The sequence below is a fragment of the Scophthalmus maximus genome, chromosome 1 (assembly GCF_022379125.1).
Source record: "Scophthalmus maximus strain ysfricsl-2021 chromosome 1, ASM2237912v1, whole genome shotgun sequence".
Taxonomy (NCBI): domain Eukaryota; kingdom Metazoa; phylum Chordata; class Actinopteri; order Pleuronectiformes; family Scophthalmidae; genus Scophthalmus; species Scophthalmus maximus.
The window spans coordinates 14,848,467-14,875,409 of record NC_061515.1 but is presented as its reverse complement, the minus strand read 5'-3'; the positions used below and the strand labels follow the sequence as shown (position 1 = coordinate 14,875,409).

Genomic DNA, 26,943 nt, shown 5'->3' with positions numbered 1-26,943 from the left:
TATCCATATTGTTACATGCTTTATATACACCTTGGTTTAATTGCTCCCTCTAGAGCCATAGATGAACCTGCAGTACCATGAAGCACTGTAAAAAAAAAACAAAAAAAAAATGTTTACAGGCAGAGCAATGACCTGGGACAAGATAGCAAATATGGTATAATGAAAAGAATTGGCGATCGGGAGCTTCATAGCAATGTGTATTTTCCTTTACTTACACCCCTGGTAAATTACATAAAAAACTGTTAACATGTTTCCATTTTATGGAAACAGTAAAGTCACTTAGGTACATAAACGTGTGATTAAGATCTAAGCCTTGTGCATGGATGAAACCGCAGATCACGGAGGGATTTCTTTGGCGAATAGTAATGTACAACTCTCTGTAGGTCAAGGGAGAGGTAACGAATTCCTCAGACAGAATTACAGTTTTCTCGATGACAGTCTTTATCCTGCTCTGACATTTAAAAGTGGTCCTTTTTTTTTCCTGTGAACTACCGCTGCCTGTCTACACAGTTGGTGCTGCTAGAGAGGTGGACCGAGTTAAAATGTTAATCATCACAACATAACTCTCCCGCCGAGTTCTAATCTAACCATGGCCATTCGCTGGCATTTAGTGTTAACATGCAGTCGGCCTATGTTAGAGCCCCTAAAAAACATATAAATGGAAGGTGACGCGAAAGTGTTTCCTAGTCAATGAACCGCAACACAATTCCCTCAGCCTGCCTCAGTCAGCACTGATGTGTGTATTTGTGCTTCATTTAATCTTGACTTTGAAATTCAGGGGAAATTGATTTTGATTTCTAGCTTCCCTCACTTTCCATCTAATGCCCATCGGAGGAGTCTTCATTGACAGAATAATGCACTAAAGGGGCACTAAACACCTTGTTGCCTCAGTCTGCCAACGTATCATCTGCTCTTAAGAAATGAGTTGTGGCTTCTAACTGGTATATCAAAAAAAAGAGAGGCCAGACTGAGAGGAGATAAGTGGTTCAGGAAAATGAAAATGAAAACTTAAAAGCAGGACGGTATCATTTTGAAAAGAGAAATGACATATGATTCCTCATATGATTATTGAGCAAATAAAACATGCACTACAGACTTAATTTGTCTGACCACTAGATTTTGGTTGCTAATGATAGCGAATGTTAACGGATGAAGCTGACATTACTCAGTGAGTTTATGACTATGAATTGTGCTTTTGTTACACTGCACTCACCCAGTACTTTACGAAGAACCATGTGTACACATGTTCACTAATTCAATTATCCAATCAGCCACTGGACACAGTCACACAAATATAGGTCAGGAGCTTCACTTAAAGTTCACATCACACATCAGAATCTCTGTGACTTTGACGATGGCGTGATTGTGGGCGCCAGAGATGTTGGTCTCAATATTTCTCAAACGGATGGTGTCCTGGGATTTTTACCCACAAAAGGGTTTACACAGAATGATGCAAAAAAAAAACCACACCAAAACATCAATTGAGCCGCAGTTTTGCAGACAGAAACTTTTATCAGAGAGGTCAGAGGAGACTGGCCTGACATGTTGGAGCTGACAGAATAAGCGGAAAGCCACACTTAACAACTGCGGTGAGCAGAAAAACATCTCAGAGTGGACCACATGTCGAACACTGAAGCGGATGTCAGCCAAGAACTTACAGGCTGCAGAGGGCACAGGCCTGACGAAACTGGACAGTTGAAGACTGGAAAAATGTAGCCTAGTCTAATGAATCTGGATTTGTGCTGGGGGACACAGATGGTATCAACAGCGCCAATCCACAGACCCAACCTGCCTTGTGTCAACAATTCAGGCGGGTGGTGGCGGGGTAATGGTGTGGAGAATGTTTTCTTGGCAACACTCTGGGCCCCTTAATACCGATCAATTTGAACGCCACAACCTATCTGAGTGTTGTTGCTGATCATGTGCGCGCCTTTATGGCCACAATTTGCCATCTCCTAATGGCTACTTTCAGAATGATGATACTCCCTGTCTGTTCACTCTGTACCGAGCCAGTGACAGACCCTGGTTTCCACAAATGAATGTCATAATTTTTAGCCACAGGAGGAAAATGAACCAAACATTAATGGAATATCAGTCATCAGTTCAGAAATCATCAGGTCCTAGACCTGCCAGAACGTTTAGCATTTAGAATTCAATTGATGCACTATGCAAGCAGTTAATGTGTTGTATTCTAGCCTTCAGACGAAACAAATGTTTACACATATTTGCAGCTACTGCATGACCCACCTCAGACTGCACACTACAGCCGTCAGGTGAAACGCACTGGTCAAACTTTACAAAGATACAAAAATATTTGGCCACTGTCAGTGGAGTCTGTGATGAGGCTGACCCCTGAGTTAAACGCCTCCCCCAGCATTGTGGAATCAGACAGGTGACCTATAACTAACCCAAAGCCTAAGGGCGATGTAACCTAGCTGCTCCGTGATAACAGTTGACTCCTGACCTCTTTGTGGCCTCCTCTGTGTTTCTCCAGGATCCGCAGGGTGTAGTTGGTCCTCTGACCTTTGCTGTTGAACTCCACGCGCCCCGTCAGACCATCATACTCCACCTGGCAGGCAGACGTGGAGATTAAGGTGAGGAAGTACGAAGGCGGCAGGCACAAGGAAAGGAAAAGTAAGCAAATGAGACGAGAGTAGGCAGGAAAGATGAGGAGAGATGGAGAAATGAATACAGGCTGCTACATAAGACAAAACATTCTTCTTCTCGCTATCCATCATGATTAGACAAATAGATACTATCAACTGTGATCAGGAGAGAAGAGAGGGTGAAAGACAAAGAGAAGGAAGGAGCAGGAGAGACAGAGACAGCGTCTGTGGCTGGACCAGACGAGGATAATCAGTTTCGCATCAACTAGGAGAGAGTGACTGAGTGAGAGGCTCAGACAGAGCAGCAGAGAGAGTCAACAGCTCCCTAATAAGACCTGCACCTCGCAGCTCAGCTCTGCGTCTCCGAAACCCAGGTGCTGGCACAGTTAGCGAGATCTATGATGAATGGCGCGCCGCTGAAGATGGAGCACACCATGATGTTGACTAACAAAGACAGATGTCGAGCCGGTGGGGCGGAGGCAATGAGAGATGGGGCTTGGGCTGCCTTGACAACAGGTCGTCAATGAGAGAAACACAGACACACACAAACACACACACACACACACACACACACACACAGACAACCAGAGATGGGAGATGACAAAGGACAACAAGAGGTTACATTCAACATGAGGTGAGGATGACACAGAATGTACTTGTGCATTCGTCATTGATCAATAAATCAATCAAGAGAAACTGTATCACCAATTCATGATTCATGTTGTATCATGTTATTTGTTTGAGTCATTTTCCAGGCAAAAAAGAAGAAAAATTGGCTGTTCAATCTCAGATGTGATTATTTAATGATTATAAATTTGGATTTCTGGCTCTTGGTCAGACTAGTTGGATTATGTGGCTGCAGATACAGATTATTTCAATTTACAATAGATCCCCTGATTTTCCTGTTTTCTTTTAAATAACCAGTTATTGTTTTGTTTATGTTTTGTCTACATTTTAGAGGCTGGAACCAACAAATGTTTGGCATCTTTGCCTTCAAAGGACTCAAACGATTAATCGATCAACAAAATATTTAAACATAAACATTCTTCTGTTTATCAACCAATCCAATAATCGAGTGATTGTTCCAGCTTCAATTTTAAGATGTCATCGAAGGCTTTGTGAAATGGTAAAAGGTATTTGTCACTAATTTCTGACATAGCTGATTTAAAAAATAAGCATCAGTTTAATCAGTTAGATGCACTCGATATATTTCAATAGATTAAAAAGACAACAAATCTTGATTTTGTCAATGTGCATACTCAGGGTGTGTTTGACATTTGAAAGCATGAAAAAAAACAAAGATCACAAATGTTACTCATATTTCCTCTATATTCCTTATGATGTATGCATGTGCATGTTAGTGTGAATGGCAATTACCATACATATCAGGAGGTGATTGCACATTTCGTATTGCACACATGTAGACTGATCAGACGTTTACCATGCGCAGGTAGTTCATGAGACTGGTCCCGTGTTGCCAGATCTGAGGTGAGGTGCAGCTGAGCGGCTTCACTCCGATTTCCTGACTGCGGTTCAATTCCCTCACCGCCCCCACCACCACATGCACCGCGTCAAACATCAGCGCTGACGAGAGCTGTGGAAGGTTAGGGGGGGGGGGGGACCAGAGACATGGAAAGAAAGAAAAAAGAGGGGGTGGAAATATGGGGAAGAAAGACAAGGAGTGAAGGGCAAAAATTAAATGAGGAAAGAGGAGAGAGGCGCAAGCGGAAATGATTGAATGGTTAACAGAAATGGAGGGGTGGCGGCAGGGAAAATAAGAGGGGCAGAGAGAATAGATGTAAGGTATGAGTTAAACAGTGGGGAGAAAACACAGATGGATACATCAATACCCATTAACTACAAGCAAAAGACGAGCTGAATCCCTTTAACTGCTTCATGAATCAGTGTGAGGAATAAAGTGGCTTAATTTTTTCCTGGCATGCAAACAAAGCTGTAAAAATGACTCCTGGATGTACGCGTGCATGCATGAGTACTCCTGTGTCCAAGAAACTGACCGCAGGGCCGGGATACGTCAGGTCACAGCCCTCCCTCCAAGAGAGGTTGAGGCTCCTGATGAACTCCAAATAGAAGGGGTGTGTGGTGTTAAACATGGAGAAACCCACAATATTGGAATGCTCATCCACTATATCATCCAGTCTTAGTAGGGGAAAGTCCTGGAGAAGAAAAGGACAAGTGGGGAGGGTGTTTGCAGAGAGAAAGAGAGACAGAAAATTCAGCTGAGTGACAATGTTGACAGTGCATCAAACCTTAGCTCAGGAAAACACTGCAAAGAAGAGTGATAACGAAAAAGTGGCAACGTGGGGTGACATCATCTAATCTCTGATGGAGAGAAAAAAGGATAAGGACAACTGGGAAAATGGGAGAGCAGTGATAGAGAGCAAAGATAGGTTGATGAGTCCAGTCGCTTTTCACAGAGATACACACACACACACAGAGATACACACACACACACATGAGTACATAACACAGAGAGGGCCAAGAGGGGAGAGGAAAATAATCAGGTATGCAGCATAAAGTGACACATTAATTCAAATGGCAGAAGGGGAGGGGAGTACATCAAAGAGGCAGATGAAAACACTGGAAGTATGGAGAAGGTGGCAGGTGGCAGAAGAAAAAGGCCACATCGTGTCTGTCATCATCTTCACCTCAGACCCCTTTTTTCATGTGTTTTTTCCTTGCCATCCTCCTCTGCACTTCCACAGCTTTGCACAGTATGTTTATTTCTCAGATCTCCGCAGCTTTCATCTTGTCTCTCTGTCACCTCTCTCTTCGCCCTTAATCGAATACTTTCTCCGCCTTAGCACCTTTGCAAGCTCATAAAAGGACAGAAGAGGAGGAGCAGCGGTGGGGGGGGGGGGGGCAGACGGAAGAGAGGAAGGAGAAGAACTGGTGTGCTCTTACCATGGTGGTGAGGATGTACTTGTAAAATGCTGATGTCATCCCCAGCTCAGATGCCTGTCAAATAGAAAGAGAGCACAAGATGAAAAAGTAAAGGAGAGTCGGGGGGATACAGGATGTGTCAGCAGAGAATAGGGAAAGATTGGTGGAGGGATACACAGCGAGGGGCAAAGGAGTAGAGTTATTAAGAGGCAGAGCGCAAAGGAGACAGTTGGGGGACAGAGTAGGAGAGAATGTGGGGGAGGAGGGAGAGGGAGCATACGTTAATCACAGTTTTACATCATCAGGCTAACACTCGGACATTTCGCTGAGGGCGGACATCCGCTCCAATGTGCCCAACGAAAAACTTCCCATACGCATTCAAACTATGACTCACTGGGCTGGCTACCGGCATCACAGGCCGTACCATGAATCAGAACGAGCCTGCGTAACATCAGCACCGCATCCCAGCAAAAGATGTTCTTTTGTCAAATACTTTCTTAAGAGTGTAAGTGATTGTTGCTGGCAGACATGTATAAATATTGTTCCCTCTGCTGCTTCCGGAGGGCAGAGAAGGTAAAAATAGATGTTAAGTCCATCGCAACAACAAATGTATTAGCCTGTGGAAGCTTTCAAAGAGACATGTCTGTAACCTGAATTTTCCAAACAGATGTACAAAAGAGAAAAAAAACCTGAATCCCCTCGAGTGTTACTGCGTGTAATGTATACTAGTGTCACTTCAAATCCTGCCCAATCCTGAAGAATAGAGTGATCCTTGAGATCTGACCTTTTTGAGGATGAGATAGGAGACCGAAGCATTGGCGTCAATGATGATGGTGGCCACTTTGTCATCACGGATCTCCTTCAGCAGCGGCGTAGGGTCCAGGTTGTCGTCCAGCATTCTGACTGACAGCGTCTCCCGAGAGATGAGAAAGCGGCGGACCAGTTCCTCCAATCTCAGCAGGCCTGAGGCAGAGACATAGCAGAGCCGCGTTGCATATCAGTGTCTGTATCAACAGACATAACTCATATTTCCACAATGTATGCTTAGCAGGACCTCTGAAAATCTTGATTTATTCTCGGTTGGCCTTATATTGGTGTCGATTTTGCAAAGCATGATTGATGGTTTGTCTAAATCTCCAGGAAATGAAACATCATTTAAGATGGAGTCTACATTTTTTTGTCTGCTTTTTTTTTCTTCCCTTCTGAGTTATTTTATCTTTTATCTTGGGTTTTGATTTGCCCTCTATTTATGATTGTTCTCAACCTACGTGACAGACTCTTGTGTAATTTGAAGAAACGTTCGGCTGTGGGCCATGTAGTGCCTCCGTGTGGCTATTTGAACAGCTCCTTACTGTTTGACCATAGCATCTGAGCAGCAAAGACACTCGTGCTGTGTCTCAATTTGTCCTCTCCATACTCGCAATTGCTATTTTTGAGTGTATGTGTGCATTTACATTGACAAGTGGCAACAACAACTCAAAACAGTCAAAAAGTTGAGTGATCGCTGATCAGTCGTGTTTGATTTGGGACAAAACAAGGCTGTTTGAAATCACGTACTACGCCAGCGAGTATATAATGCACACGATGTACTGCATGTGAGTATATCACTGCAGTATCTCATTTGTGTTATTTGACAGAGCAACAATAGTTCACCAATGATTTTTCACCAATGATCTATGTTAGAGTAGTTTTTTATTTATTTTTTTATTCTTAATTTGGGGCAAAACACATTTTCTAGATCCTCTCCAAGCCACCTGGCGCCTGATGGTAGGCAAAAGTACAGATGCATTTTGGTATATTTTTAATAAGTTAAGTCCATATGTATTATAGGCCATCTGTGTTTGTCATTAGATTTTATATATCACATCATATGCATGGATCTTCCCTAATTTTTCCTCTTTAATGTTATTCCTCATCTTAATTTGCTTCATATAGGCCAAAAAAACATAAAAAATACTTTGCCTTGGATAGTAATTTTAGTCAGATATGGTGTGTCTGACTGGTGCAATAGTAAGAAAATATCACTCAATCAACATAACTGAGTCGGACCTGTTTAAAAATTCATCTTTGTACAAGACCCTAATATTCCCAGACAAGTTTTAAGTATCCTACAAAATTCACGGCTGCCATCAGCCAATCAACATGTCAAATTTCTTAACATTTACTATTAATAGAATAATAAATTTAGAGGGTTGTGCAGCCTTGGCAGAGGTACGCGATCTTTGAGTGCTTTGTAATTCACTCTCTGTCTGTTGTCTTATTCCCTCAATGATTGCTTTTCAGCTCTTTGAGGGATGTTTGCGCTGTGACAGAGTTGAAGTGTGCGTTAAAAAATTTTTTTTAAATGAAATTACAAAACAGGAAATGCAAGAATTCTGCTTAACCTCAGGCCCAGAGATGGGCAGGAATAGGAGTGAGAGTGCAGGGGCAGAAAGACTGGAACATAGTACTTCAGAGAATTCAGAGAATTTGCTCACTTCAAGCGAATTCCTCTCAAAAATGAGAGTAACCAATGGCTGTCAAGATTCACTTGACATTGTGCGCAGAATGAGTATTTACTAGAAAGTCTACCCTGCTGCTTCCTAATTGTAATTCCATAGTAAAACTCCCCTAGCTATGTAAATAAGTGGTGGGGGCAGGCATCTGGGGGGGGGGGGGGGGGGGGGGGGGGTCGAGGAGAGCGTGAGGAGAGGAAAAAGAGAGAGGTAGTGCACAGAGCCCTTCAGCAGGAGAAAGCCTCTGTAAGCAGTGGGGTAATCACTGAACCAGGCCAAAACTTTAATTAGTTTGAGGAAGGAGGGGGGGAAAAAATCAATGCACTTTACAGCTTCCTCTCCTGCCCTCTCTCAGTCTCCTCCGTTCACATATTCCCTCTCTCACACAGCTCCAACCTCTCTATCTCTCTCGTCTTAGCGCTGTGCTCTAGTTAGTTCTGTCTGTCTTTATCCATCTCGCTCTCATGCCGCCACCGTCTCCTCCTCCGTGTGCACCGTCTCTCCCTCTCGCTGTCCTTAACCTCATCCATCTCATGAAAACTGCATAATGGAATTAGGCTCAGATAGCACGTAGTGACCCAGGCACGGCAGGAGAAGCATATGTCAGGAAGTGACCCAAAATCTCTGACTCGCTCTCACTTAACAGAATATCTTTGGACTGCTACGGGCTGAAGGGGGGAAACTTAGATTAATCCCATTAACATGCTGTTGCAGAAATAATCAGTCGCTAAATACATTACTTAATTTGGATGCGCGCATGGTAGGGATTTGAATGAAATGTGTGACTTCACACATTACTCGCCTCACTGATAGAAGAAAAAAAAGTAAGAATGTCTACTTCACTTGAACGCACCACTCTACACTGGGATAAACATGATGAATAAAACAAGCGATCTGGTGGTAAACATTGTCTGATGTTGAACCTCTGTGGTGCCACAGTAGAGCCGCACAACACAGACACACAATCATACGAGCACACCGAAACCCACTCACATGTGTAGACAGACAGTACACACACACACACAGACACACACACACACACACACACACACACCTGCATGCATAAACTAGCGCTCAAGCACACGCGCATGTACGGACAGAGTGAAGCAAGCAGACAAAAATATTAAATATCAAGCACAAAGACATACTGTGCCCCACAAACACACATACTCACACACACATATACACACAGCCATTCATTGTGTGGAACAAGCCTGTTGAGTGGCAGTTAGCAGCTATTCTGCAGCCATGGCAACCAGCTCCATGGCGATAGATAGCGCAGCCAAGTGGGTCAGAGCCTGTGAGTGTGATAACCTTGTAAAGATCACCTTCAAGCCAAATATAATACACACACACACACACCCCTCTGTCTTTTCACCAATAAAAGCTGCATCTTTTGGCCCGGATGGTTACAGTCAGGCTATCTGTTGCTTTAATTCTTCCGGGAGAAAAGCCTGTTGAAAGACAAGGCTCTTATCTTCCCATTCAACTGATGATCAATAACGCAAAAAAAAAAGATGTGTGATGCCATTTCAAAGCTCTTTTAGCTCAATGAGATGACAAGTCCACAAGGAATTCAGCATACTTTCAGGAAACCGTGGGACGGCTGGCTAACTGCTGGTGAAATAATGAAAGCATCTCAGTCATTAAATCAAGTTTCCATAATGTCACAGCATTTGTTCGTCAAAATCCACCCTTTTCGTACAGTCATGGGAAGTGTTCCGACTTCAATTGTTGCACTTGTTCTTTATGTAATTGCCCTTCACTTCTTGTACTGTTCTACATGGCTGGTGTGAGCACTCAACAGCTGCGCAACAATTCATTTCAGTTTCCTTCAGGACTGAACTAAAAGTCAAGTGTCTATTCACTGGGGGAAAAACACACACAATTTTGCCACCTCCTACAGTACTTAGTGTATTCTGTCATTTATTCACGAAGCCCCGTTTGAATATTACAGCCACCCTCCGACCAAGCCTTTTAATTCCTGCGACTCGCGATATGGGAGTGCATAATGAATCAATAATGCACTCTTTCAAAATGAAAATAAATGAATCCCCTGTAATGTTAAATTCCCTCTGAGTGCCTGGCAAGTTAAATCAAATGTCCCCTTAGTTCTTCCAAATCTACAAAGCGTTTCAAAGAAGAATATTTATTAAATGTGTTTGCGCTAACAGCGATCTGAGGTGGATAAGAGATAGTGTATGGGAGCATGAGTAATAAATAGGAAAGCTGTAGTGGGAGCCACGTTCTGAACTCTAACAGCAGACAGAACTTTATGACCAGACTGTCAAAATGAGTGTCCAGCAGCGCAAAACAGTCATATCCACCCATACGGTGTGAATGTGCCAACACTCCCACAGAGGCATTTTGCACACACAACCATGCACATACAGTAGGTAACAATTCAACAGAACACAGCTGATGCATTGACACCCACGTGAACAAAAGAAAAAAAGCCAACTGTAATTCTAATAACTATACAGCGGGCTGCATGTGTACTCACACTCAGCCTTGGCACAGACCAGGCTGGCTGAGGGGTAACTGAACGAGCGCAAGATGGCTCCTATGGCCAGACTCAGGTCCTCGTTGCTAGGGTACAGAGTGACAGAGGCAAAGCGCAGGTACGGCAAGCGGGGAGTCTCCTCGGGACCAATCTTTACATGTGGGATCTGTAAAAAAGGTGAGACGAAAGGGAGAAACATTGAGGAAGGCAAGAAAAGGCTGATGTGTCATGATTAAGTCCCCTCCGAACACAAACAATAGGAGAGAAAAAATCTGTGGATAAGGAAGATCCATTAGAAATGCTGGAGGGTGAAAACAGAGATAAGGAAGCTGGCAGACACAACAGAGAGACCTGAGGATAAAAGGCTACGGGAAGAAAGGAGAAAACAGTCGGATGAAGTGGATGGTGGTTAATTGCATGTGAGAAGAATCTCAATAGGCAAGGAAAACTCAATCCCTGGAAACCTTCATCATGACGTCTGTGTGGGCAGGAGGCGTAGTAAGTCAGAGGGAAAAGAGCTCGCAGATTTGTAGATATTTGTGTGTTTGTCTGCCACGCTCACCTCCTTCTCTCCGCATATGTGACTGACAGTGGAGCCAGAGGCGGGGCTGGCAGCGGGACCTATCACTGAGACGACGCCCTTGGGTAGAATCTGACACACTGAAAGGAGGAAAAGAAAAAGATAGATAAACATGGAATATACATTCACTCACCTGCCCTCTGCTTCAGTTTGATGGCAGCATTAGGCTGCGGTCAGGGGGGATGTTTTTTTTGGAAAAAACTATTCAAAAAGATGCATGATGATTTCAGTAAAACAACTGATTCAATTGTAGCAGCACAATCTGCCTCAATCTAATCTGATTTATTTTCAGATAAATACTCCAAGGACTACAGCAGGGTAGCCCGCGGGTGGCCCGCTGCTATTATTCACTTGTTTACACAGGGATTTTTAAGACAATTTGCTCTGATCTTATCTCTGGCACGAGAACAGTTCTGGCAAATCGGTGGTCACCTTCTATTAACAACACGCCTGTCTGCATGATTACCCTTTTCTGCAGGAAGACGAGACACTATTACTTTAATTATTCATACAATTATACTACGGTTAACTCAATATATTTCACGTGAAGCTTCCCAACTCACAAATGTCTCCATTATGTTCACGTACTACAATTAGGCCTGAATGATACATTCACCTTTTTTGTAAAAACATTCATGTGTAGGCGGTTTGTTTTTGTTTTTTTGTCAATTACCACTGTAATTTAATCCTTAGTATTAATTTATTAAAAAAATTGGGAGGTTTGTTTATTTGTTTGTTTGGATGTTTGTCAAACGCCTGAGTGACGTTTCGCAGAAATTGTTTGGTTTCACAGCGATGATGAGTAGGAACAGATCAGGTTGCGTTAATAAATTGACCGTCCTATAGTGTGACTTACAAGTCCACCTGCTTTAGACAAAGAAACTCGGAAATGCTTAAAGGAATAGTTCGACATTTTGGGGACAACACTTAATCGCTTTTTTGGGGTGGGGGGGGGGTTAATTTACATCAGAAAACTGATGTTTCATGTCTGTACAATGGATATTAAGATACACATGGAAACCAATTAGCGTAACTTAGCATAAACACTGGGGGGCAGTTCCCATAGCTCTGTCTAGAGGTAACAAAATCTGTCTGCCATGTTGTCTTAAGTATATTAGTCAACACGTTATATCACACATGTTAAATACTTAAAGAGACACAAAGAGCAGTTGCCACAAGAAATAACGACCAATTGTCATATGTCTTTTGAACGGATTATACAAAGCTGATCTAATATGTTAATGCATTTGTTTTACTGCCCCGGTAGGTGGATTTGGTTGCCTTTGGACAAAGTCAAGTTCGCTGTTTCCCAAATTTCTAGTCTTTATGCTAAGCTTAGCTAAGCTAACCTGCTGCAGGCTGTTAAGAGTCCAGTTATGAGAGTGGCATCAAGCATCAAACTAAAATCAGCGCTTTTCCCCCAAGATGTTAAACTATTCCCTTACAATCAAACAGAAAGTGGTTGGACCATGCGATGGGCAAAAACCTTAAACTTACAGAAAAACACAAATTGTACAGTATCTTTTCCATAAGTACTGAGTTTATAGTTATTGACAATGTTTTCTGTGTTCCCAGCTAAATAGATGCTTTCATAGATACAGCAGAAATTAGTATGGTGCCTTGACTGTGTTACTCTGAGAGTTTTCGTTGCATTCGGTTGGTATTTTAATTCATCCCAATTAGTCCTCCTCAGTTCCGGTCATTGTCTGTGTGTATGCGTGCCTGTATACAGTGTGTGGGTCTGTGTGTGTGTGTGTGCATGTGTGTGATTGGGTGTGCATGCCTCGGACAGCCGTAGCTGTAAGATGATGAGCGCTCTGATCCAGAGACCCAAAAATCGCTGCGAGCAAACAAGCCTGTCAGAGTCTCCTGCCCATCGGTCAAGGACACACACACACGCCTGAAACTCAAGCATGCACATATGTACACAGCGTGTCTTAAGCACACACACACACACACAAACACACACTAACACACACACACACACACACACACAAACACACGCACACAGATATTTTGCCAGTAGCTTGTGGCAGGGTCACTGAACCTTTGGAATAGGAGGAGGGACTCTGTCTCCTCTGTGGTTGGATTCATTAGAGCATCTTCTGCCCTTAAAGACTCCAAAAAATGATGTTTTAAGTCTGTGTATCAATACAATATTTGATGCAATAGCGTCTGTGGTGTGGTGCTGCTTTCTGTTGGCCTGCACTGCTGACCCGTGTTCGTATTTGAAGATACGTTGTCGTCTACGCAGTAGCCAGTGCCAGTGCCAGCTGTAACTGGAGGGCACTGGTCTGCTTAGAAGGCTTAGTGAGCCATTACTGGTCTCCAGTGACATGTAAACTAATCAGCACGGGCGCTCACTGGTTCCTAATCACATGTAAATGGTTTGCGTTTTCTTCATTCTAGTCATTCGAGGGTTTTGCTGACAAGAAAGGCCACTTTTTAGAAATAGTAATATATATTTGAAATCAGAAGCCTTGTTAAGTGTTTTGGAATAAAACCCTTTATTAGTCACAAGGCTACATTTCTTTCCTACTCTGCACTGGTCACTATTAAGATCAATATTGCATATTGCTAATAATATCTACTGGTACTTTTAGTGGTCAATTTTTGTTGTACACTTTTCCCTATTGGACTCTGATGGATTTAGTTGGATTTCATCACTGTTGATGGGTTGTGTGAATCTGCTCTACTGGTCTTCTCTGGTGTGTGTGCATGTGTGTGTGTGTGTGTGTGTGTGTGTATGTGAGAGAGAGTGTGCTCCACTCACTGGTGTCAGTAGTGTGGTACTGGGAGTCTTTCTGCAGCTCATAAATGTCCACCTCCACTCGGGCTCGGGACGGGCCCTCCATCGCACTGTTGATGTTCTCCCTGGCCAGGGCTAGTGCCAGCCGCTCCCCGCGCCCACACACAGACTGGTCATCCAAGATTGCAGCTGGAGAGGCAGAGAGGGAAGGAGAGAAAGGTGAGGAGGATGGGAGGAGAGGAGAGAAGATGGAGGGCACCGGGTGAACAGAAGAACATGAGAGGAGTGGGCAAAAGAGAGAAGCGAGGGTGGAGTTTAACAGCGTTATCCGTGTTCATGTGTAAGTAGGAATTTATTCAGGAAGATGAGAGACTGATAAAGGAAGGTTCATTCAAAAGAATCAGCGATATGAAAATCCAAACAAGCTAAATAGCTAATCTGGCTTACCTACCAGGCTTTAACACGATGATCACCACTGCAAATATCTGTACAAAGGTGGGTCATATATGATTGGTTTCAGCTTGTGGTTGCATGTATTTCTTATTTCTCCTCAATATATTAAATTATGTGGGCTGATACTATTTGGCCTTAATGGTTATTGAATATCAATTGTCAGGCTCTCTTCCCACTGCAGCAGACCGACATTTCTAAATCTCCCCCATTTTGCGGGAGCAGCTGTATTTGTGATTTGGTTATGTTTACTTTTTTTTGTTAAATCTCTGTGAACATGAGCTGGTTTGGTCAGAGAAAAAAAGAAAAGGTTTGTTGCACACCGTTTGTTGTAACGTGCAGGTATGCTTACGCCTAACTGCAGGAGATTTTAAACGTGTATAGTCCATAAAGGCACCTTCTGTCTTCTCCTGGTGAAGTTTTTAAGGTAAAACTAAAAGCTTGAAACTGCAGAAGGGCCTCTGAGGGAAACCTTTATCTACAAATCACTCTTCCGCTTGAGAGAGAGAGAGAGAGAAAGCTTTTTGCAAGTTTTTACTGAATGGTTTACTGCATTAGCGCCGTTTGGACATCCACTGGTATGTTATTAGTGTTAATTTGGCTTTAGAAGGCTTTTCTTTCACCCTATCTCTTACTGTCCTCAAAGTCCAATGTGTCAAAATTCACTTTGAGGCACTAAGACAGGCTGAAGTCAAGACTAACCACAAAAAGTACTTTTTGACCCAGGTGAGGTGGAGATGGAAGGACGGCTGGTCACTCACCCATACGGACGGAAGAGAGCAGCGGGGCCTGACTGAGGGAGTGTGGTGGCATGGTGACTAGCAGGAAGGAGAGGAAGTGTATTGACAGCAGTAGTGCTGGCAGAGCCGGCATCTTCTACTGCTCCTCATGGAGAAAGGTCTGCTGGCTGCCTGTACCACCACCTGTAGTAGTGAAGGACAAAGCGCTCGTTACTGGTCTTCCTTTCAATTGTCATCCTGCAGCTTATCGTCAGTGTCCGCTGTCATTTCCATGCAGGGGGCGTACCTTTGAAATGGCAGCACAAAGAAAAGACGTTTGCACTCGGCTATGAAGACATTCACTGTCATATCACAAAAGGCAGCCCGGCCCCATGCGAACAGCGCGTCTCTATTCATGTCCCCTGTAGAAAGTCTGCTGTTTAACAGTGACAGGATTCAGCCTTGAAGAGATCTCCAGAGGCGGTTCAAAGACAGCATCACAACAACCGGCGCTCATGTCACCGCACACGCATGCATTCATACGAACAAATGCAAACACACAAATTTACACAGGCACGTATAGGAACACACACGCGCACACACACACACAGAGGCTCACAAGTACAAAGACAACTGCACTCAAACCAATGTACTATACTCCCACACATTGCCATAACCTAACTGCCACCACCACCGCTAAAGAGACGCAAGAAAAAAGAAGAAAAAAATTAAAGCGCACAAAGAGCGCCTCGACCAGCTCCACTGGTTCTAAGCAGCCCTCTCTGTGACAGGCAGGCAGGGAGTTTGAGGAAGGGGTGTCTGTTGACCTGGGAATGTTCCAAACATCTGGTTCACCGGTCCAAGCTTTTGACGGGCCTGACAGACGACAGACTCAGTTCACAACCTTTAATTGACCCTGGCAGCTGTAAACAGAGGGGGTGCGGGCGGGGCAAAGGGATGACCTTTGATCCTGACAAAAGCATGCAAGGGTGGAGAGGAGTTGGAGTCGTGCGTTTGCACATAAACAAACGGGCAGATGCTGCGGGATGCTGGTTGTTGGTCTCGTGTTTTATTGGAACTCAGCCTGGTCGAGCCACCAGTGCGCTAACTCGGTCACTGTGTTGAGAGAACATCCATCCTTTTTTTGAGCAGTCTTTTTCACTTTGACATCATCAGTCGGCCTTTTCTCTCCTTCTCTGTGCTTTCTATGCCTCACCATCTCTCATGAACCAACCATGATTTACTTTTTTCCCCCTTTTTTTTCGCTCTATGCAATTACTGCCCTTTCTCTATTCCTGTCTTACTTCCCCTATGTCTCATTCTCGGGTTTGTTATGTCCGAGGGTGGGCCGAGGTGTGCACGAACATGTTCATAAAACTAATAGCATGCGACATACGGTGCAAATGGAGGCGTTGCTCTCATTATGGTTACCGCTGCGCAAAGTGAACAGAGGCAGGGCTATTGTAAGGCCATCTGTATGTGTGATACAAAAGAGAATAACAGCCACACAGTGGGAGTAGCCTAATTTTTGTTTCCCCCCACTCATTCTTTTCAATAAATCGTTCTTGCTCTAACACAGTATGTTACATTAAAGGTGCTGGGGAAAAATTACTGCATTAAAAATTCATCAAAAAAAGTTTCATGCTGATTATATATTTGCACACACATGGTGCATATGTAGACTTTCGACACAGACAGTTATTACAAAGCTCATTATTCTGACCATGCAGTGAGATGCAACAAGCTCCAGTCTCGCGTGTATTGTTTTGCACAGTACATTCCGTTTTGCTGCCGATTACTACTGTACTCTGTTTGCCTCCCACACCAGTGGTCTCGTTCTCAATTTACTCTTCACCAAAGTGTGTGTTTGGTGTCTGGACCTGGTGTGTTTATTCCAGGGCATGTATGGGCACGTGTGATGGCATATTGATCGAGCCCAGGCGAAGTGGTGGGCCCTCAGGTGCAGTCAATCAAAACAATGGGGAACCTATCATGGGAGCACTGCATTTCACAGGAGCCATCTGATTGGCTATTACCAAGAAGCAGATTGCCATGATGGCGAATAAGATCCTGACTGAGGCTCTACCTTCATCAATGATGGGATGGAACCGGTACTATTTCATTGTTATTGAGAGCTATTGACAGCATTAGACAGAGAAGATTACAGCATCTATACTCTGAGGAGAAGGAGAGGCGGGGAGGGAGGGAGGAGATGGAAAGCTGTGATAGAAGTAAGGGGAATGAGAGGGGAAAAAAAGAAGAAGCTGTGGGAATAGGCCGAGGACGATGAGGGAATAAAAGAACAAAATTGAATACAGAGAGAAGAGATTGGAAAGCGTTTCTGCAGAAAGAGAGACGCAGAGTAGAATAGAGATGGAAATACTGAAGTGCAGCGGTGGAAAGTACATTTACTCAAGTGCTGTACTTAGGTTTTATATTAGCTTGTACTTTTGCTCCACTGCATTTCAGACAGAAAAATATTGTAGCTTTCAGTTCACCACATTGATTTAGCAGCTACTAATTGTAGCTAGGTTATACTACAAGGAATAAGATCAACTTATTTAAAATATGATTCATGGTTATAAATGAAGCTCCGAACATCGCATTGGTTATTTAACTCAGCTACAACACTACAATACTAACTATATTACATATATATATATATATATATATATATATATATATATATATTGCATGATATATTGAGGGTGTTCTGTTCTGTTCTGTTCTGTTCTGCAGCATCATTGCTTCAGCAGTTAAACCCTGTTTATCACAGTGCCTGATGTTTTATCACGAATGACTCACCACTGTTCTCTGTATTTGGACTTACTTACTGACAAGAATGGATAATCACCAGAATGGATAATGACGTTCATCCCACATCGCTCATTTAAATCTTGTAACACACTGTGCAAAATCCAAAAAATTACATAACCTTACAGTACATTTACGCCAGCAACATGTTGTTTTTGCCCTCATCAGCCATGTCATCGGTTTTACTTGTTGCTTGATTTTCATTGTTTGGCTTCAGACATGTCCTTGTATGCAAGGGTGGCTGAATATCAATGTTTCATGTTGTTGTCTCTAATTCCCGAAAAAAGAAAAGAAAACAACTGTGATCAATAAGTGAGACTGCAAAACACTGAAATTGCTGCATTGGGAGTTTAATGAAGCCAAGGATCTGACTTCATGATTCACCTCTGCAGGAGAGGGAAAGAAATATAAGTTGCTGTAATGCAGTAGTAGTAGTAGTAGTAGGGAAACAGATACAGTCAAAGAGGAAGACAGAGAGCATGGCTGTGTTTCATCTGCGAGGACTGTGTGTCTGGGTGCTGTACGTGCTCTGCTGCTGTAGCAGTACAAGGCTGAGTCCCTGTAGCAGTCGGGTGTTAGTCTGCAGGGAGCTGGAGCAGCGAGAGGGCCTAGCAGAGCCAGACTAGTCTGAGCTGCACAAAAAAAACAAAAAAAACACATTGCTTCTAGCCCCCCTCGCTGGCTTTTCATTCTGCACCCTGCTGTAAGTCACCCCGCATGCTGGCACCGCTGAGAAATACACAAAAGCAAAAATACATAAATATCCTAACTGTCTCTGTGCGTGCGTGCGTGCAGGAGCGAGAGTAAAAAAGAGAGAGAGAGGCAGAAAGAGAACGGAGAGTGAGAGAGGGGCCGTTCATCCCAGTTGGAGATAGAGCTGGTTGCTGCATGCATTCATCTCGGTGTGTGTATGAAGCCCATATGCATCTTTGTGTGGCTGCTGTTTTTCTTTGTGTGTGTGTGCTGGAGACTTGGCGGCTTGCTTATGGTGTCTGCAGTGCCCATTATAAAAGAGAAAACCGTAAAATCAGAGATCTTAATTATCTGGAGAGCGAGGGAGAGAGAGAGCCAAGAGAGAGTGAGAGAGAGAGAGAGAAAGACAAGGAAGGGATGGGGGGGGGGTTAGGTGAGGGCCATAGGGAGGGAGGGAGGGAGGGAGATGTAGAGAAAATCAGAAAACGAGGGGAGCGCTATCTCGCCGTACACCCCCAGGCAGATGAGGGGAGGATGAACAGAGACTAGAGCAGAGGAAGCTGGATGAGCGATTGCAGGGGAGGCGGGAACGAAAAGAGGGATGCAGAGAAAGACAGCAAGAACTCCGCTGGAGAAAAGCAGCTTGAGGGGGGATGAGGAGAAGGAGAAGAGAGGGGTGTCACTGAGTGTGTGTGTGTGTGTGTGTGTGTGTGTGTGTGTGTGTGTGTGTGTGTGTGTGTGTGTGTGTGTTTGGGGGTGGTGGTGGTGGTGTGTTTGGGGGTGGTGGTGGTGGTGTGTATGGGGGGGGGGGGTGCTGGCAAATCATTTGTTTTTCCCTTTCTGCCGTATTGTATGACACAAGAAAATCTGACAGTTATCATAATGGCAGGATGAACCATTCCCGTAATTGAATTTGCGAGTGGAACGGCTTCAGTGGCTGTGGATTTAAGAAGACTGTACCGCCAGCCATCGTGGCGCAGAGCTGTTATTTTGCTCATTCTTCACACAAATTTGAGCATTTGTTGACTGGAGACTGGCGAGGGTCTGTCGCAGACAGATGGGCTGCCGTCCCTCAGTGGGCCCAGCGACTCAGTCCAGCACTCCTGTTAACCCCCGAGACAACATGGATCAGCTGGTTGGTCAGTATGCTGTGTGTACAAGGAGGGTCTCACCTCCTTTGGCTTTCTGTAGGACAAAGTGTGAACTACGTTGTGTGTCTGCATCTAATATCAAAGCGGCAGCTCATGTTCTTGATCGCACTGACTCAGCTCTTTCTCTTTGCACCCTTTCCCTCTCCTTCCCATACCCGTCCCTCCCTTTCTCTCAGTCCTCCTCTCTATACCCTCCTCTCCCTGTTCCCTCCTTCTCCCTCGCGTCAGTATTTCCTTCTTCTTCTTTTTGAAAAAGAAAATATTTACCTTAACATTTCCTTCATATTGCTTCTCTTGAGTCTCAGGCTTTTTGAGAATTTGGATTTGAGACATGCCAGACTTTAAGGGGGAGGTTCAACATTTTAACCAAATATGATTTATTCATGTGATGTCGTTCCAGCAGGAATATTTGAACGTGTTTCCTTGAAGGCACAGGTTGTATTAGCTCAGTCATATGGAATGAGAAAAAGTAAACCCGCCGTAACATAAATCTATATTTTAAATGCAAAATAAAGGTGGTGGAGGCAATAACGTGAACAGGTATTGTACTGTCAATAAGTGCAGTACATACAAGCGTGTAGTGTTGAGTGTGTATTTCGAGTTTCAGTGTCTCTAATGGATAAAATGAAATCTAGTAATGCAGAGCAATTTAATACAGCAACATCACGACCTGCCACAAAAGGACGATTTTGTAAAAACACAAACTACCTTCAGTTCAAGGTTTCTTTTAAATCTTTCTGCATGGTTAAAGCGAAGAAATTAACCTTTGGTTTAACACCTTTCTTGTGGAGTTTTTGAACTGTATTTTACACTGTGTTCAGTAATGACTTGCATTGAACACAACCGGAAATCATCAGAATGGACATAATTCCCAGGGAAACTAGACTGCTCACAGAGAGTTTTAAAACATGTAACTTTAAAAGCGGTGAGGACATTATTAATCGATTGATGAACAATTAATCAACAATTTGACAATATGAAATATATATGTTTGCAACTAAAATGTGGAAGTTGTTGCTTTTCTCTGTTTCGTGTTTCTTAATTGAATCTCTTGAATCTCTGGGTTTTGGTTGATGGTTGACAATGTCACCCTGGAAGTGTGATTTTTGTTTGTAGAGCAAGGAGAGGGAAAAAAAACAGAAAAAATATCGAAATGCCGTTGACTAAAATGAATAGCTACATTTTGGTTTGTCATTTTTAGGCGTTCCATCGATGCTTTCTTTTTGCAGTTACATGTGATTGGCCAACGCCGTAACTATGCTCTTTGTGAATTGTAGATGAAAAAATTAATCAAAAAAAATTATAACAATAATAATAAAAGGAAATGATCTTCTGTTGCAGCTCTAATTCTAAACTCGGAGGGCTGTTATTAGATCTCACGGGTGTTTACATTATTGAGTCTGATCCAGGCGCCAGCTTTGTGTCTCGCTGTTACTCACATGCGCTTCCTCTCTGTTTTCACCTTATCCTCCCTCAGCAGGTTTGCAGATGCCCTGATCTCTCATTTTTCCCTCTCGGCCCTCTCTCTCTCCATCCTCCACCCACTCCTGTATCTCCTCTCACTCAGCCACCATCTATTTTGGCTCTTTTCCTCGGGAACACTCTATACCCCTGCCTCTTCACTGACCTCTCCCTATCTCAGCTTTCGCCGGCCTCCTCAATCTCGACAGTACACTTTCTCTGTTACAGTCCCTCCCCACCCCCCAACGCTCTCTCTCCCTCACCTACCCCCCAGTCTCACTCTTTCTCTCTCTCTCTCTCTCTCTCTCTCTCTCTCTCTCTCTCTGTTTATTGGACGTGGATAAATTCTTCCCAGTGTGCTCCTTGACAAAGAGGCCCTCACTCAGTGACACCGCCTGCTTGGGGAACCACTGTGCTCCTGAGAACCTGCCACTTCCTAGTATGTCACACATAGACACACGCACAAAAAACGCACAAACAGCTGTGCACACACACACACACACACACATGCACTCTAGAGGAAAGTTCAAATAACGTTGTGTGTGTGTGTGCGTGTGCGTGTGCGTGTGCGTGTGTGTGTGTGTGTGTGTGTGTGTGTGTGTGTGTGCGTGTGTAGGCAAAAGCAGGTCTTTTTTCTTTACTCTACACTGGCGCATGTCTGTGCGCCATTTGTTTGTACATGCCAGCAGTGAGTTTGCATCTCAGCCTTCCTACCACCCGCTGATCGGATCAGTGTGTGTGTGTGTGTGTGTGTGTGTGTGTGTGTGTGTGTGTGTGTGTGTGTGTGTGTGTGTAGGATGAGGGGGGTGAAACTCGGAGCACTGCTTCAGGGACTGTTTAAAAAAGATGTGCTGTTCAGTGTCACTCGCTGTCGAAGCAGGTCCCACTTGTTGCAGCTGTGGCTTATATAAGCGCAGCAGTTTAATCACAATTAGGAAGCTCTCCTTGAACTCACTGGCCCCCTGGCTTGTTTGGAGAGCTAAAATTTGCATTCAGAACAAAGCCTTGGAAAGAGTGATATTATTACACATGGTGCTGCAAAGAGAACAATGTCTGAGTAAGAATAGAGCGGTGTCAGTTTAAATCAGTGTTAACTATCAGATGGACGTCGCAGTGGATTTCCACTTTCATCTCAAATGGTTGGTGCGGGTTTTGCTGAGGGACTTTTTCTATATAATAGCATTGGTACATACTTCAGCATTTGATTTATTCTAATCCCATTGTTGGACTGTAAATCCCTTGTGTTTTGAATTTTTACTAACTGGTACAATTTCCGGCTCATTCTTAGTAGCTTTCTTTTCCTGCTGCACAAACAGCCATCCGCAGAGGAGGGGTGTCTTTTTGAATTGCCTCTCCTGAGACTACTTCCTTTTTTTGCAAATGTGCGCGTGTGCGTGTGTGTGTGTGTGCATGCGAGCCTGTTAAAACTAATGACCTTTGGTCTTCACATGTAAATCTAACTTGATCTAAAGCGGCATCAGGACCTCACATTAACACAAACATCTTCCCATACGTTTCCGCTGCCGACTGATGCAGAGCAACTGTTACATGATGAAAGCACAAGAAGTTCCATTTGTTCCATCAGTCAGAGCACAAAGGCTACACAACACAGACATTTGTGAATCCCTATAGCTGATGAGGGCATGTTTGAAACAACTTGATATTTACGGTGAGCATTAAATAGAAAATGGAAACAACAGACAGGGGTAGAATGTTCTCGCAGCCATAGCTCTGTGATGAACCCATGAACCGACTCCACACAGCTCTCCCACTTAGACACCCACGCGCCATACGCACACACACATCAGACATGCACGCACTACAGTTACATAGAGATGTACACAAACATATCCAATATATTCACCTTCATGCACCCACACGCGCACACACACACACACAAACACAAGGGTTGTGGATTAAATGACTCAGATGGCATTTGCTCTCTCTCTCCCTCTCGCTCTCTCACTGTCAGGTTTTGCTGCCGTGGCAACAGAGTCGAAGATGAGAGGAGGAGGGAGTGGGAGTGGGGAGTGTGAGGGAGACGGAGAGTGAGAGGAGAGAGGGAGCTGGTGATGGAACAGGTAAATGAGAGATCGGGGAGTCAGAGCCCACTGGTCATGTGAGGCGGGGCTTCGCCGCTGCTGCAGTGTGTTTTTCCGACGGTGCTCTGGCAGCGACGGGCAGAAACGGAAACAATGTGGCTCTGCTACGTGACTGGGAAGTGTGGCTCGGCGGTAGGTTCTGTAAGACATGTTGCGAGTCCACTCAGATCGTTGTGTAATTCTGTCACCCACGACTACATCTAAAAATGTGGTCATCTGAGACCAGGGCGAGTCATCACTCTGTCAGCACTGATAGAGAGTGAACACGAGGAGAGGAGACAAGCCCAAAAGAACACAGAAATAAGGAGGCAATGGAGTGTTGTGATAGGGGGTCTTGTGTTTCAAGCTTAGCCCTCATGTAGGATTTCTGGTTTGTGTTTTTGTCTCTACTAATTTGCTCTGCAGAAAGCAGCATGCTCAAATTTGTTTTGTATTTTTTTGTATTTTTTGTGGTTTTTCTTCAGTTGCCCGGGGCAAGAGACAAATTCTCTCTGACTGCACTTCTCAGATTCACTTCAACATCTGAAAAGGGCTCATTTAGCGACTATGCAGAGACCAAAAATATGTAGGGCAAGCCACTGTTCTTATTCAGGAGATGAATGATCGCGCTCCCCTGTTGAGTCAAACTGTTGGGTAGTGATGTAGAAAACCAGGGTTAAAATACAGTTTACAAAACCCTTATATTTATTTTTCTATCTTTTCGGAGGATTTCTTCCAGGACATTTCACTTTAATTTTCTCTGAACAAGAATTACCTCAGAGTTAGATGAAGTGTATTTTTTAAGATCACTGCAGGTATTAAGAAACATCATTTCAAGATTTCCAGTCTGTCAGTGAACAGAATTGGATCGCTGAAATAAAAAGGGGATGATTTCAAATGAAGAAGAACACAAGGACAGTGTTTCATTTGTAATTGGCGCATGTGATTGCATGCGGGACAGTTCTAACCCCTGCCTGAATCAAAGACCTCTTCACATATTCACTTCTTTCTTAATCTGTTCCTGTAATACATTTACGTTTCAGGCAATAAATGGAGGGGGGGACTTAATTTAGTGAATAAAATACAGTAATGATCTTGTTTACTTCATGTTTCTTAATCTGACATAGTTTACTGTGCATGTTATGGAGATTGTGCCTTGGAATAAATGCATGAAAAATACATATTACTATTGATGCTGCTGCTAAAATAGATGAGAACTTTGCATTAGTGCCAGATGGTAAATATGAGCCCTGAATAATTCCATGCGACTCGAGACAGTGCCAATCTGTGTTGACTCAGTGACAATCTTCAAGTCTGTGCTGTAATAGATAATTCTGACTTTGGCCTCCATGTTACTATAATGGGAAAAAATCCGACCGTCACTGAAAACCAATTCTCAATATTGTGCCCACAAATAAATAAATAAAATCCCTGAAATAACACAAATCAAATTCAAGGTAACTGCATTTCTTATCCCTGAACGTCCAGGTGAACAGACAGAGGAACAGAATCTATGATGAACAGAGGCACCCCTTGTGGCTATATTGGATTAAATGATTGATCAAATCATTTATGCGCAATTTCTTTGAAAAAGAAGAGTCAGCATCGTCCATATTAAAAAGGTCATAAAAGCGATAGGATAACAATGCAACCCCGAGGGATTTATCTTTTTCATTGCGTCTCATGTTGACAACAACATGGGTACAAATACAGCTCGTGACCTTGGTCGATGTCACTCCCTCTCTTCATGTTGTCATTCATTCTGCATTATCCAGCACACTGGAAATGGCAGGAAAATTATTTTTGATTATGTCCTTTGCCAGATTTTGGAGCTGCTCAAATGCACAGAAAATGCCACGTTGCCGTTGGAGGCAAAAAAACTTTGCAGTACTGTCTGTATTGCACCATAAATTATCATTTTAATCAAACATTCAGTCAGTTTTACTCTTTACAAGCCTACAGACCATATTAATTTCAATATCTGTAATTGAATACCGTCCAGGAAAATGTGATATGTTCTATCATGGCTGCTGGTTTCAGATTTTCACTGTGCATTATTCATTAAAAGTGTAATTCATTGGTATTTATGTCATGTAAAATGCCTGGAGACAGTTTGTCCAATCCTGACTGATGTTGGCCTTGCTGAACTATTCAACCAACCATGATACAGATTAATCACATCAAATTAGTCACATAATTGCGTTATTAGATTTGTGGTACAACCAGGGGCAAACGGTGGATACTTATCAGAATTTGACTCCCCACAAAATTACTTCACAGTTTGCCTCAATATGTTGTATGTCTCGTCGAGAAGCTTTATATTCCTGTCACCCATTACTGAGTCCTTAACCAGTCATCGCTGCTGAAGACGAGACATCACACTGTTAGACCTGATAGGGAGTGGAGGAGCTGAGGGATACAGCAACATACAGAAATATGGAGCGGCTGGCCACTTTCAAAACGTTGCTGTACATTCATTTTCATTTAAAACAAATTGTTTATCCATCTGTGTTTAATGATTTGCCTATAACAGCCTTCTCAATTTGTTTCTGGATGAACCATTTTCTCAATTTTTGTACCTCTCAGGCCCAGTTGAGAAATAAGTAAAAGGGTCTAGCATGAAGCAACAGTGAGGACTTTTGAAAGATTCAACAACTTGATGATTAATGTAGACGGGGTTCGCTGCAGTGTTTTGGGGCTATGTATAAATGTGTTTTACTGTAGTTGACGAGCACATCTAATTCCTTCATTGTAATGCTAGAAATGTGCAAACTTCGCACTGTCCAAAATATGGAAATTAAATGGGTGTTTTCAACAATCTAGCACACATCATATGATTTTCAAGGAATTCAAGGAATATAAACTGATAAAGTATTAAATCAATAACTGCTTGGCAACCAACAGTAATTATGAAAATGGGATTTGGAAATAAAAAAGAGTATTGAGCAAATACAACTGCCTTCTTTCAACGAGTAAGCAAGAAAATGTGTTTGTGTGTAAATCCCAAATCATCTGCTGGTTTATGCGGTGACTGTATTATCAGTGTTTCAGCAGCTCAGATTGTGTTTTTAAGGAGTAAGCTGTTCACTTCACTATGTGCAGTATTTCATCTGAGCATGGGTGTGATGGGATTTTAGTCCATGGTCAGCAGCGGAGCACCGGAGGCCAGAGGTCTGAAGCAATAACAACTCGGATGATCAAAAACACCACATTTGACAGATGATGAATAATTTCAGGCCATTTGGGCCTTGATTCTATCTGTGAGTCAATATTTCATGTCCCTCACCAACAGGACAGATTGGCTCTTCAACCGTCTCCACAAAGCACGTTTCAGCTGAGCACGAGAGCCGCCTCGCTGCAGAAGAGCCACTGAAATGAAAGAAGTAAATAAACTGCACTTTTTGTGCTACACTACTTTCATGCTGTGTGTGTGTGTGTGTGTGTGTGTGTGTGTGCGCGTGTGTGTGTGTGTGTGTGTGTGTGTATGCGTGTGTGTGTGTGTGTGTGTTTGCATGTGTGTGTGTGTGTGTGTGTGTGTGTGTGTTTGTGTCTGCGTGGCAGGTGTGTAACCTTCACAAGGTCAATTAAGTGATTCAGTTTGTCATTCACTGCTGCACTACACGCAGTTCTGCCTTCTCGTGCTCAATCGCTGGTTATCCCCCTGTCGGCTCTATGCTAATACGTGGTAGCATATGCTAAAAGCAATGTCTGCTAGAATATTTATGCAACGGCACCGTATT

General features: G+C 43.4%; 1 protein-coding gene across 3 annotated transcripts in view; it reads right to left on the bottom strand.

The window, feature by feature from the left end:
- grik5 (glutamate receptor, ionotropic, kainate 5) overlaps positions 1 to 26,943 on the bottom strand; it is a 79,812-nt gene that overhangs the window by 18,418 nt on the left and 34,451 nt on the right. For all 3 annotated transcript variants that reach the window (XM_047335330.1, XM_035637309.2, XM_047335331.1), the window contains 9 exons: positions 15,046 to 15,207; positions 13,859 to 14,023; positions 11,068 to 11,165; positions 10,506 to 10,671; positions 6,292 to 6,470; positions 5,529 to 5,582; positions 4,622 to 4,780; positions 4,048 to 4,200; positions 2,465 to 2,569 (listed from right to left, as the gene is read on the bottom strand). In XM_047335330.1, the coding sequence (XP_047191286.1) occupies positions 2,465 to 2,569; positions 4,048 to 4,200; positions 4,622 to 4,780; positions 5,529 to 5,582; positions 6,292 to 6,470; positions 10,506 to 10,671; positions 11,068 to 11,165; positions 13,859 to 14,023; positions 15,046 to 15,157 (1,191 nt within the window). In that variant the 5' untranslated portion in view covers positions 15,158 to 15,207. The remainder of the gene's footprint in view (positions 1 to 2,464; positions 2,570 to 4,047; positions 4,201 to 4,621; positions 4,781 to 5,528; positions 5,583 to 6,291; positions 6,471 to 10,505; positions 10,672 to 11,067; positions 11,166 to 13,858; positions 14,024 to 15,045; positions 15,208 to 26,943) is intronic.